The sequence below is a fragment of the Phaeoacremonium minimum genome, assembly GCF_000392275.1.
Source record: "Phaeoacremonium minimum UCRPA7 unplaced genomic scaffold PA7_03_scaffold_359, whole genome shotgun sequence".
NCBI classification, from domain to species: domain Eukaryota; kingdom Fungi; phylum Ascomycota; class Sordariomycetes; order Togniniales; family Togniniaceae; genus Phaeoacremonium; species Phaeoacremonium minimum.
In genome coordinates this window covers 523,588-536,768 of record NW_006921263.1, presented here as the reverse complement: position 1 = coordinate 536,768, position 13,181 = coordinate 523,588, and the positions used below count along the sequence as shown (strand labels likewise).

Genomic DNA, 13,181 nt, shown 5'->3' with positions numbered 1-13,181 from the left:
ACGCCGGGCTGGCATTTCTCGAATCACACTGCCGTATGCCAAAAGTCAAAGCTTATAAATAACGCATTGCTGCCAGTTCTAACGCCGAAAATAAACGTCTGCCAAGTCTGCTTAATAAAGTATCATTTGAGAACCCTGTTGAGAACGTAAGCAAGGTTTGCTCGTCGTCGTTGGGCATGCGCTCACTTGCCTGTTCTGAGTTCTATCGAGGACCAACGTTACATTTGGACAAAGGATGGTAGCAAAGTTATCAAGGTTATTTCAAGTCCAGTGTAAAATAACTTGTAACTGTTAGCTAACTAAATATCATCCATGCCGCCTAGTATGTAATGATCCTTACTCAATAGGAGACTAAATATACATTTTGCGGCTGATTTGAACGGGCATGATACAGTACAAAGGAATTAATAGGCTCTCAATGATTTACGCCGGTTGGCTTCACCAATATTATCCTCCCTTAGCTTAAGGCTGACAGTCTTTGGGGTCAGCTCCAATCTGCCTCCAACCTTTCCTAATATCGAGGTCAAGTTTCCCATCAGTACCTGGTAACAGAACGTCGCTCCCATCGTTATCCATGGAGTATACGACATAGCGAGATATTCCCAAGGTCAATTTGATTGCACCTTCGATGAACAATCTCGGCTTGTAGGTCCTGTAGGGCTTGCGGCCCTCTGTCACGGCGAGTACGTTGGCCACCATAATGAATGCCTGGAAGAAACTAGCGCGAGCCATCATGGGACCGCCATGCTCGGCAACATCGCCGATTGCGAAGATAGGCGAGGAGATCTTCTTCTCGCCAGGATTTGATACCTGAAGAGTAGGCTCGACTAGGATGCGGGAGTTGGTAGATGAAATAGATGCCGGAAGAAACGAGGACAGCATAGAAGAGTTTGGTATTTGTCCTGTACAAGGGATCTAGAAATTTGCACTTAATGGTTGCAAGAGAATTGATGTCTGAATTGCCACTTACAACAAGGTCAAATAACTCTTCACGACCGTCGGCGAACGTAAGTACGACATTCTTACCCATGACACCGCCAGGAATGACGGGGCGCTCATTCAAAATAACACGAACTCCGAGCTCTTCGAGCACCGGCAGTACCGCATCGTGAAGACGTTTTGGAAAGCGGTTCATGACTTGGCCTCGCGAATGGATAAGCGTGACCTTTTTGTCGGGATAGAAGTCTTTGATATCTGATGCCAGCTCTACTCCGACGGCTCCAGCCCCTATAACTGCAATGCTTGTTGACTCTTTGATTTGTTGCTGCACTGCGCGAAACTCTGCGCAGCCCTCCTCTCGATCCGTCGAAACGACTTTCGCCGGAGGAGGCTGCAAAGCCCCAGTTGCGAGGACCAGCACTTCGAAATCAATCGTCTCGCCCGAAGACAGGTGAACGAGACCATCGGATACGCTTGTGACGGTGCTGCGGATTTGTGTGAAGATGCCGTCCGGCGCATTCTTTGTAACGAGGTTGTCAAATGGAACAAAAGCTGTCCTCTCATGGCCCTGGACAACCGAGAACCGCGGGAAGTGGAAAAGGTAGTTGAAATGAGAGTTCTTCTCAATGAGAACGAGACGAAAGCCGGTTGGGAGCGTCTCTGCGAGGCGTTTCGCTACCTCCAGACCGGCGAATGAACCTCCTACAACAACCACATTCTTCGCGTCATCCACGACCTTATAAGTCCAGCGGTGGTGTATTGACCTGAGATATTGGCCAAGGAGCTGGACCCCGAGGGGAATGAAGATGGAAATGGCTTTCGTGATGAGTCTCAGCTGATCGTGAGCCATGATTGCAACTGATGAGCAATGGCAACTATTACGGGTGAGCAAGAATTGGTAGATCCGCGAAGTATGCACTTCAAAGTCATCGATGTACCAGAACTAGAATTTCACATTTTTTATCGACCAGAAGCGCGCTGTGGCCGCTCAAACCCGTAACAAAAGCCGACCGCGGAGTCTCCGTTCGCTCCGGCACGGAGATGACGGCCTTCACAGTCGGCGCCGACTAACAAAGCCCGCTGATCCTGTCTTACACGCGTCGGATTGCCAGCTAGGGTTGCCTTGAGAGCAATTGAACAGCAGACTACTTTGAAAATTTATGTAAGCATATGGGGATATTCAAGAATAGACATGTGAGATAATGAGCATAGTAATCGACATAATGAGTGCAGGCACCTTTTTGTCGTCACCGGGCGTCCTGTGACGAGCAACCGCATCTAATGCTGCAGCCTATCGTGGACTTAGTGAGCCGAGAGCGAATAAAACCGTCTACGCACTGTTAAAAACTCATAATAACCACGAGACTCGCACGATATACGGCTGTGAAGTACCTTGTCGGCCAGGACCGGCATTTGTTCGTACTGATCATCAGATAAGATAAGTGATTGTCACCTTATTTTAGAGAGGATAATAGATGTTGAGCTACATTAGCCGCGCATGAGGCTAGAGTCAATCGGAATAGTTCGACCTAAATCCTTGGAACATACCATCATGTCGGCGATTAGGGATTTGTGAAATTGGTCGGGATGGTGTTCCAATATATCTTTCTTGTGCAACCGCGGACTCTCCGCTGCTAGCTAGCCGGAAGCCCACTTTTTCCACACCATTCACTTCTTTCTACGAATCTCTCATTTGGAAGGAGACTGAAACTGGCTCCTTTTTTTACATGGACTCAGGCGCGTTCATATGCAGGCTCAGTTAAGGTGTCGTCCTTCGGAGTTGTTATTTCACCCTCCGCGGCCCCATCCATATAGACCCAACCAGTACCAGATGACTTTCATTTCAATTTGCTGTTCCCTCTTTGAAAATTTGCATATCAATATCAACTGGCTCCTCAGATACTTGTCCTTCCGTTGTCTGCTTGCGTCAAGGCGTATGATGAGATCGACGATTCAACATTATCAAGTGGCATTATTTGACAGCACACGCATAATCGTCGAACAGATATTTAGGGTTCTACCATGTCCAGCATAGACGATAAAATGTCTACGAAAGGCTCTCAGTCTAACCAAACGAGCGATGGCAATGATGTTGAGCTCGGAGATCCAGTTTCGAAAGAGGAAATCTCTCGAGACCCTAACATTGTGGACTGGGATGGCCCTGACGATCCTGAAAATCCGTTGAACTGGCCTACCTCAAAGAAGCTCTCAACTTTGTCGATGGTATCTATAATAACATTTCTCTCGTGGGCGCGCCAATCAGCAGTGATGCTTTTTGTACGGGTAACCTGACATGAGTATAGACCCCTTGCATCTACGATTATCGCACCAGGCACAGAGTATTTCATGCGAGAATTCCATTCTACGAGTGAAACTCTAGCCTCATTTGCAACATCAGTCCAGCTTGTAGGATATGCATTTGGGCCACTCGCAATTGCACCCCTGTCGGAGCTTTATGGCAGGAACCTCTTATATCATTCTTGCAACATTATTTTCCTCGTATTCAACATCGCCTGCGCGGTGTCTCAAAATCTTCCCAGTCTCATTGTATTCCGTTTCTTTGCGGGAATCGGGGCTTCATGTCCCGTGACCATTGGTGCCGGTTCAATCGCGGACATGATTCCGCATGAAAGACGCGGACTTGCGATGGCATCGTGGATCATCGGACCATTATTGGGTCCCACAATCGGACCTATAGGTAGGCTACTTCTGTCGATTAGAGGAGTTTGAGAAATTTGAGCTAAACAAGGGCAGCTGGTGGCTACTTGGCTCAGTCTAAAGGGTGGCGTTGGAATTTCTGGCTTCTCACGATCTTAGTAAGTACATGAAAGTGGACAAGGCCGATTACTCTAACTATATGATAGGCCGGCGCCACTACTTTGATGTCATTCATTGCTCTACATGAGTCTTATAGCTACGTTCTCCTCCAAAGGAAGACAAAGAAATTGAGAAAGGAGACGGGTAATCAAAACCTTCGATCTGTGCTCGACACTCATAGGAGCCCAAAACACCTTTTCGCCCTTGCCATCGTCCGTCCACTGAAGATGCTCTTCCTCTCGCCGATCGTATTTATTCTTTCCCTATACATGGCTACAATCTATGGCTACTTGTATCTTCTGTTCACGACTTTTCCTCGAGTTTTCGAAGATCAATATGGGTTTTCTAAGGGCAGTTCTGGACTTGCGTATCTCGGCGTCGGTGTTGGGTCGTTACTGGGTATATTTCTCTGCGGAGCTATATCAGATCGACTGGTGAAGAGGCTCATGGACCGCAATGGAGGCGTGGCCAAACCTGAATACCGTCTCCCTGTTTTGATACTGGGAGCTTTGCTCGTGCCCGCTGGGCTTCTCTGGTACGCTTGGACAGCAGAACATAAAGATCACTACATTCTGCCCATCATCGGGACTGCATTTTTTGGCGGCGGGATGGTAGTTGCCTTTGTAAGTTTTTGTCAATCGTCCCCCTTATGCAGTCGCTAATCATGGATCAGATGGGATGCTCGACATATGTGGTTGATGCTTATACAACTTATGCCGCGTCTGCCACTGCAGCCAGCACCGTCTTTCGCTCTGTTCTTGGGGCTCTTTTGCCACTCGCGGGCAACAGCATGTATAATGCGCTTGGAATTGGTTGGGGCACATCGTTACTTGGTTTCATCGCGATAGCGTTTCTCCCACTCCCGTTCATCTTCCTCAAGTTTGGGCAAAGAAATAGGGAGAGCAAGACCTTCCAAGTGCAACTCTAGAGCTTGCGACATCGTGTAACTCACCGAGGTGCCTCAGAGATATCTGTCTCCGAATATTTGAGGACATATTTCGGTGGATACAAAGCGTTTTCTCACCAGTCTTAAGAGATCTTTCATTTCTTGTTTGGGAATTGGTGTTGAAACCCGGAAAACTCTCAACTTTTTTCTTTCTAAGTCATTACTCTATTCTATTTTTCTTTGTCGTTGAGGTCTTTATGCTTGGACAAAATTACAGATATTTTTTAATACAAGTGCGATGGGTGAATGGTGAGACCAAATGATGAATTGTGCGTCTATAATAGATGAATAGCGCAACAGCAGCAGGGCATTGTCAGTCTTGAAGAGCCATTTGATGAATGATAGTGATCTGTGTATAGTCGTCAGCATATTGAGTAGACGTGGTCAAATAGCACGCGAAACCTCCCTCTCCTTGGCGTGTCTCCTCCGATGTGAGAGTTCTCTCTTGTCACGATCGAGAACGACGGTCCTCACGTTATTATTGAGTCACCTAGACTATCCGAAAGTCGATAATATGTCTGTTTGGACTCTCGGATAGCGCCTCTCCGTGCATGTAATTCTGAACTAATGATTCTCTAGAGATGTTCATATTAGATGAAAGGCATGAGTTACCATGTGATTGATGAGCTTACCCGATGAATTGCCATCTTCCTTCCACTGCACGCCCAGCATCGCCGGAGTTTTCCCTCAGCACGTAAGGAACCGTGCCTCCAAGTAAAACACATATAGTGTCGCCCACTTGCGCATTGTCAGGGACAATTCCGAAATACTTGCCGCCCTCAGCAAGAAAGATCAAACGAAATCTGAAGACGTTCCCACGCCTCCAGGCGTATTCTGCATCAACTTCTTTCGGAACAGGCTCAGGACAACCTTCCTCTTTCCATTTCCACGCTGCCGGCATCCGGTATGGATCGAACCTTACCCGCCGTCGAGCGAAACCAAAAGGGTCAAAGTTGCATACAGTCATTAGTTCGAAGTCTGACTGGTATGGTGAGCCCGTGAGAAGAAGTTGAGGAATCCCGGCAGCTACCGCCTTTCCACGGACAAGTACATAGTTAAGGTACCCTGAAGAGCCCTCTGTGCTCTTACTGAAACCCAGTACACTGGGATCAATGAGCTTGTCAATCCTTGTTAGAAAGACCCCAGGCAGTACCAACTCATTTGTGAGAAGCCTTTTCATATCATCCTTGATGTGGAACTTAGGGCCAAAAGTCGAAGAAAGAATCCGGTCGCGTAGTTGAGGTGACCATTTGTGTGGTGCAGAGGCATTGGAAATCGGCTCAGTATGTCCCATTGGCACTGCCGAGAGATACCAGTCGTTTCTAGGCTGTTTTCGTAAATCTGGGGCCCACGTCGGAAGATGCAAGTCTTGCGCAGGACGTCCCGCGCAGCTGAGGAGGAACAGACCCTCTGAGAGGAAACACGCCATGCCAGCCGCGATGTAGGTGTCCTCCAGTGACATTGAATAATCCGCGTAGAGGGGAATTTCTTGAGTTGGTCGCAGCCCTAGAAACGCAAATACTTTGTCCCGCTGATCAGCGGCGTGGCGAGCCAGCCCATATAAGAGGAATTGAGAGAACGATAGACCGTCTTCAGGAGCTGATACCCACTCCGTTCGACTGACGTCTCTTGAAATGGCCTGTCGATAGCCGAAACTAATAGCAATGTTTCTGAAATTTGTTATTGCTCCCTGTCTCATGGCCCAGTAGCTTCCCACATGCAACGTCATGAATATTTTTTCAAAAATATCCCAAGACTTCCGAAAGCTGCCGCACATAATGGCGCAATGACGTGACAAGATAACCTCCTGATAGGTCCAAGCCCGTGAGAACCATTTACGGCCGAGAAATCGAGACAGCGCAGCAATCTCCAGGGAATCGCCAGGAGGTAGTAAGTTCTGAACTTCTTTGACTGACTTCAGATAATTCTCGAAATCGATATTGGTTTCAGATGGCCGGTCAAATAGGGAGACACAGGCCGAATGCTGGGCAGCGATCTGTTCTATGGCATGCCAAACCTTTTCTGTATCCCCGTCGGCCGTACCCAACCACACAAGTACGCAGCTCGCCTTGTTGTAAATCTGGTCCATTATGCGCACCTGGTTATTTCGCTCCTGTAGATTGTTCTGATTGATGCAAATTGCATCAATCCACAACTCGCGCTTGACGGACTGACGGCGTAGTTCCCGTAAGGCACCCGCTAAGTTGGCCTTGATCTCAACTTCCACGCCATTAATTTGGGCAGACTCTCGCGCGTCGTCTGGTAAATCGCTATCCCAAGTGTAAGACAAGGCATCGTATTCCGTCGAAGCAGACAAAAGCACAGTCCGCAGGCCAAGATGGATGGGACCATTCTCTTCACCATGCACAACTTCCAAAAGGCGTATCTGATCGGTACCTAAGACATCTGGGTACAGAAACATTTCCTCACAAGAACAAGCACTTCAACTTATGTTACACGCAAGGTTCGTTTGACAGAATTGGAAGGAACCAACTTGTATGTTTGAGAACTTCAGAATCCAAGGCTGCGGTTGCTGGCTTCTTAGTCCAAGGAAGAACTTCAGGTCTCTCACGTGATGCAGCTGAAAGACGCCGCCGAGGCAGGCGACGTGACTAGACTATCAAACAGGAGGCCTGGCTTCTTTTGTAGCGATGGGCAGGTGATCACGGTCGATTGGACGCCCACGCTCTGGTGTCCCCCGCCTCAGTGAGGCTTTCTACATCATCTCCCACTGGACCTTTATTGAGGCAGATGGAAGACAGCTGGAAACCCCGCTCTCACACGACTGCCTGATTCCCGAAATGAACACCAATGGTTTCTTCAGACTCACTTGATCATCTTTATACCTTGAGCACAGTGCCTAAAAGATTCAAGAGACAATATGCCTAGACCTTAATATCTACATGGCTCTCGTCAAGAGTGATATGTTAAACATAACAATTACGGCTACCTCCATGTAGGGGAGCCTTCCTGGCTCATTAGTCTCGCTTTCTGCGTCGCCGGCTTGTCGGTTCGACAAGCTCCATACTCGAGTTCCTATATTAAAACAAAACAAGCTCTCATGCCATGAAAAGATTTGATGATTATTGGTCGGTAAAAGACTCAAGCACTCTGTGCCAGTGATTGGGAAAACGAACTTGTATCAGACGGTCATGATATTCAATGCCAATTGATTGTGAATCTAAAAGAAGTACGTACGTTTGCACCATCTAGTTTCGAAAACATCAATTTTCAGTTCATAGAGGTGGTTTCTTGCGGACTGAATATTTGAACGAAATACAGGTGAAATCAGCAAGGAGTGTTACAATTTCTCGCCTTGCCGCTGAAACAAGTTAGTATCCGACATACGAATGGAGTGTCGCAACAATTTTTTTCGGAAGCCTTGAACTATCTCACCATGATTAGCTTGATCCTTTGCCGCCATCGCGCCGGGTCGTATATTCCTACAGGGTCCACTCTACCGCGACTAGCCATGCTTATCCAATAAGACTCAATCGAAGGTGAGATATCAACCCCTATCGGGAACGCAATCGTTAGCATAACAAGGATTGAAATACTTAATCACAGGGATCAGGTACCTGATAAGAACGCGGAAATTATGTAGAATGTTGAGGCCCCATCATCTGATCGGGAAGTAGCAACACCCAGAGACGGAGTCCTAATCCCTTTGACAGGTTAACGCTTATCATTCTGTTATGTCTGGTCAATTTGAAGTGATATTTAAGCACCATGCGCTTGCTCAATCTTCCTTTTCACACCTCCTACATTGTTATATTGAGAGCTTCGTACCTCTCGAGGTATGGTATCTAACACTCCTGTATATTGACAAATGCTTTATCTCGTCATGTATCTCGCCTGAGGTTCCTGCATCCGAAGACCGAAACAACGATGGAGCCGGAAGTAGCGGATTTTATCCCTTCTAAGGGGCACTCGCTGCCAATGGCGGCGCAGGCGGAAAAAACAGAGATCTTCTCCTCCGACGAATCGACTGCGCAGGATACCGTGGAGATTGGGGACGTGGAGCATTGGAAGCCAGATCGTCGCTTATGGGCTGTCGTTGGTTCACTCACCTTCTTGAATGTGGTTGGCGGACTGGAAAACACCATCACCGTTGTGGCCTTGCCTTTCATCGTGGCCGATATCGATGGGGGAAGCGATTTTGTTTGGTAAGTGACTTCCGGATGGCATCATTTCGCCTGCATTGGGTGCGCCATTAGACTCCTGGGTCAAAGTCAACCCAGAGGTAGAATGTTGCCCCTCACTGTCCCAAATACAGATATATTGACTACAATTAACACAGGGTGTCAGACATACAATTCTTGACTGGGTACGTCATGATGTAGTGCAACTATTCACTCAGAGATCTGGCTGATGAGTTGTCGTAAAGGGCTGCGATCCTACCATTCCTAGGCCAACTAGCCAATATATTCGGTCGACGATACTGCACACTAGGCATCGTTCTCATTTATACTCTCGGCAGCGGACTCTGCGCTGGAGCCCAGAACATGGTTAGTCCTGATGCAGAGAATATTATCCGTTTAGAACGACTCAAAGTAGGGTCCTGAAACTGACTCGACTTCACAGAGCATGCTACTAGCCGGACGAGCAATTCAGGGCGCGGGCACACAAGGAACACTTATGATGACAGAGATTATTATTGCGGACCTTGTGCCGGTACGATGGCGAGCTAGCTACACATCAATCATCATGGCCGGAGGCGGTATAGCCTCTTTAGCCGGCCCAGCACTCGGAGGTGTGATCTGTCAGTATACAACATGGAGATGGGTAAGACAATTTCTATTATATATGCTCCGATGAAGGTATATCACTGATGCGCCGAAAAGATATTCTACCTGAATCTACCAATCTGTGGCGTCGCTCTAGCCCTTCTGTTTATCTACCTCCGTGTCAAGTGGAATAGGGACGAGACCATAACCGCCAAGCTACAACGAATCGATTGGATAGGTAATTTTATCGTGTTAGCATCATCCATCATAGCCCTTTTGGCTCTTATTTGGGCTGGCGCAGTCCATCCTTGGAGCTCTCCTCAGGTCCTAGTACCCCTGATTTTGGGATTACTTGGGCTGGTTGCTTTCGGCTTTTATGAGGCCATGGCTCCCATCAAGGAGCCTGTTCTCCCGGTCCACATCCTACGTTCGCCAACGCCAATCATCATCTTCGTTATGACATTCTTTTTCAACATGAGCCTTTACTATGTCAGTTTTTACATGACGGTCTACTACCAAGGAGTACTTGCGAATACGCCAGCCTGGACCGCCCTTATCATGCTACCTGTGTCGCTATTGGCTGTCCCATCTGTCGTCGTCTTTACCGCAATTGTTGGCAAGACTGGACGGTATAAGTGGCTTCAAGTGGGAGGGTTTGCTCTAATGATACTGGGCCAAGGGATTATGTCGACGGTCGGACCTAACTCCTCAGCAGCTCAATACATCTGTGTTCAGATTCCTTCCGGGCTGGGAGTCGGTGGCTTGGTCGGCACTCTACTACCGGCATTTCAAGGCTGTGCGCCTGAAAAGGACCAAGCCGCGGCAACAGCTGGCTGGACATGGATCAGGAGTTTTAGCATGGTCTGGGGTGTGGCAATCGCGGGAACCATTTTCAACCAGTACATCAATAAATACACTGGAACAATCCAGGATGACCACGTACAACAGCTATTCAAAGACGGTAACGCATTTGCCCTTGCTACCAAGGAATTCGTCAATTCATACCAGGATCCTGTTCGGGCGCAAATCCAGAATGTCTGGACGTTGGCATACCGAAGGATCTTGCAGATTGGTATCATATGGGTGGGTATTGGACTAGTAGCGGCCCTTTTAACGAAAGATATCAAGATGAGAACCGGCCTGGAGACTGAATTCGGCTTTGAAGAACAAAAGAAAAAGGAAACGGCAGAGCCAGAGATGGTAGTCAGCGCATGATGCATCTCTTTTGTAGCCGGTCTTCATGCTTTGATGTCTGTGATCACCATATAGACGCCGCTTACCGATTGCTCTTCACTAGAAAAAAAATCTATTTTCTATCAAATGTTTTATACTATCTTAGACTATCTTAGCGTTTGTTCTGCTTGAAAGCTCTAGGTGTGCTCATTGCTTCAGACGGTAAAAAGCTTTTAAAATCAATGATTCTGCAGTTGTGATAACGTTGAAGTGATTCACTCAGCAACATAATGTACATTTGGCGCCTTACTCACGACGGTACAGGACGCGATTGGCATTCCGATGTCTAGTAGTATGATAAGTTTAACATTAAAGGGGTAGACGGGTTGTATCAGCTTCTAATTTACTTTGCTCTAGTGTAGAATGTTTCGTCTCACAGGTCCCTGACATTTTTAGACACAATACTGACGACTCTGTGTCTTCGTCCTCATCATTCTACGAGTATTATTTGCGTTACGTTCCATTATCTATATCCCTGGTCCTAATTCTAACAGCTGAATCACTCTTTAGGCTTCAATTTCTAATTGTTTCTGTGCCAATCGCAAGAGCCAATTTTTCTCTCCCACTTTGTTCTCGTACATGGAAAGAGTCTCAGAGACAGAGTCCTGGAGTTCTATGGCAGTCTTCTTCGCATACTCTAGCCCACCAGTAGCTTTGATTTCGTCCAGAGCAAGTTTTCGTACCTCTAGACTCAGACCGTTGCAAGTCTTTCGTTGCTGCAGGATGCTCAATAGCCGGCCTTGTCGCGGTGATTTAGAGCGAAGTGCGTGGATGAGCGGAAGAGAAATCTTGCCTTCGCCGAGATCTTCCGCAAACCCCTTCTTTTGCGCATACTGTTCCAGTGAACACAGTAGATTAGCTTAGAACTATCGATAGATTTCAAATAGAAGGACAGACCTCTGCACAATGCAGATTCTTATAATCGTCGCGTGCCTGGAAGAAACGACCGACAAGTTTCATCAGGAGGCTAGCGTCAAGATCTTTGTGTTTGGTAGCTTCGATGCGCATCAACTCGCCTAGGAGAATGAAGAGACTACCAGTTTCTAGACCCATAAGAGTCAGCGTCAATTATTAAGTAGCAGAATACCAGAGCACTTACTGCCATCGACCATAGTGAAGTACTCTTCCTCTGTAGGTATAACAGTATGATGGGTCCAATGAAGATCCATTCCTTGTCCGATGTGCCCCTCAATGAGCCTTTCTATCAGAATACGCAGAGCGCGAGGCATGAGCGCTTCTGCGGCTTTCAAAGCCTTGAAGATGAGCAAATTAGCCGCATTCAACGTCTGGTTTACTCCAAAAATGACATGTGTTGCTGGATATCCTCGTCTCATGGGAGAGTTGTCCTCAATATCGTCCAACCTTATAATATGCATTAGAAGCATCTAGCTCAATTGGGCGAAGTACTTACATCAGAGAAGAGCTATGCAGCAGATTTACGACGTCGCGAATGACTGCGAGGGACTTCTCGGGAACCTGATACCAAACCTCTAGTCCGTCTATGATTGCATTTCGAACTCCCTTCGAAGGCATCATTTCCAGATACGCTTGAGGCTGTATTATCATCTGGAGGTTGTTAGATTGATCACGATTGTCGTGTACCTTTAATTCACTTACTTCTTCGAATTGTAAGATTGACCATGTCTGGCTAACCTGTGACCTCTTGAAATCGGTTATGTCGTGAAGAGGAGGTTGCTGGTCAACGAACGCCGCTTCAGGCCTGTTCTTTATTCGTACTATCTTACTCAAATCCAGGTATCGGCGATCTTTGAGAACGACATCAACCTTATCTGCCATATCGGCAGCGTTGAGTGAAATAGGACGAGCGAGACTCTCATTGTCGTCAGAATCCGAGGTGTCGGAACACCTAAGCCATAGAGATGGATATGCATCCTCAGCGCCATCCCGGTAACGAGCAGTCGTCATGCTCCAGGCGAAGTTGCCCGCCGTTACGAGATCGAGTAATTCTAGCCACTGACGTGTCTTCTCCGTGGCGGCGCCACTTGCCAGGAAGTCTTCTTTCAAACTGCAATACTTATCCTCACGAGCCAGAATCTCCTTCCGAAGCCTCTTTTTGGCATCCTCCTTTTCCATGGAATACCATCTCATGAAGAGGAAAATAGAGTTGGCTATTACGCCGGTGCTACCATTGGCCTGGTAGTTGCTCCATTCTTTCTCCCACGAAAAGTAGTCATTCACTAGGACCCAGCTGTCGTAAGCAGCTGAAGTAATAGATGCAGTCTTTTCTTCTTCATCCGTGGTCAGTTTGAAATCCATGGAAAAGCACAGAAGGCTCATGGTCCAACTAAAAAGGCGTTGTTAGCAAGAAATTTGTGCCTCAAACGATGTTGAAGGTGTACCTACGGGCACCCTGCATCCACGACACGGAACTGGAGATATTTATCCAAAGCGATAAACTCCATATCTCTGATTTGGACAAAAACATCCGACATCTCTTTCCACAAGCGGAGACATTCTTTCGCTTGCTCTTTGTCAACTTCCATTAGCTCCATGACCAT

General features: G+C 47.3%; 2 protein-coding genes across 2 annotated transcripts; both read right to left on the bottom strand.

Annotated features, from left to right (window-relative positions):
• Window positions 1-462: 462 nt before the first annotated feature.
• On the bottom strand, window positions 463-1,789 carry UCRPA7_4716 (putative amid-like nadh protein; the record flags this gene model as incomplete). Its single annotated transcript, XM_007917267.1, has 2 exons — window positions 463-915; window positions 971-1,789. The coding sequence occupies 2 exons, from the start codon at window positions 1,787-1,789 to the stop codon at window positions 463-465; spliced, it is 1,272 nt and encodes a 423-aa protein (XP_007915458.1).
• A 9,379-nt stretch (window positions 1,790-11,168) lies between these two features.
• On the bottom strand, window positions 11,169-13,181 carry UCRPA7_4715 (putative geranylgeranyl pyrophosphate synthase protein; the record flags this gene model as incomplete). Its single annotated transcript, XM_007917266.1, has 5 exons — window positions 11,169-11,495; window positions 11,560-11,705; window positions 11,762-11,791; window positions 12,408-12,967; window positions 13,027-13,181. The coding sequence occupies 5 exons, from the start codon at window positions 13,179-13,181 to the stop codon at window positions 11,169-11,171; spliced, it is 1,218 nt and encodes a 405-aa protein (XP_007915457.1).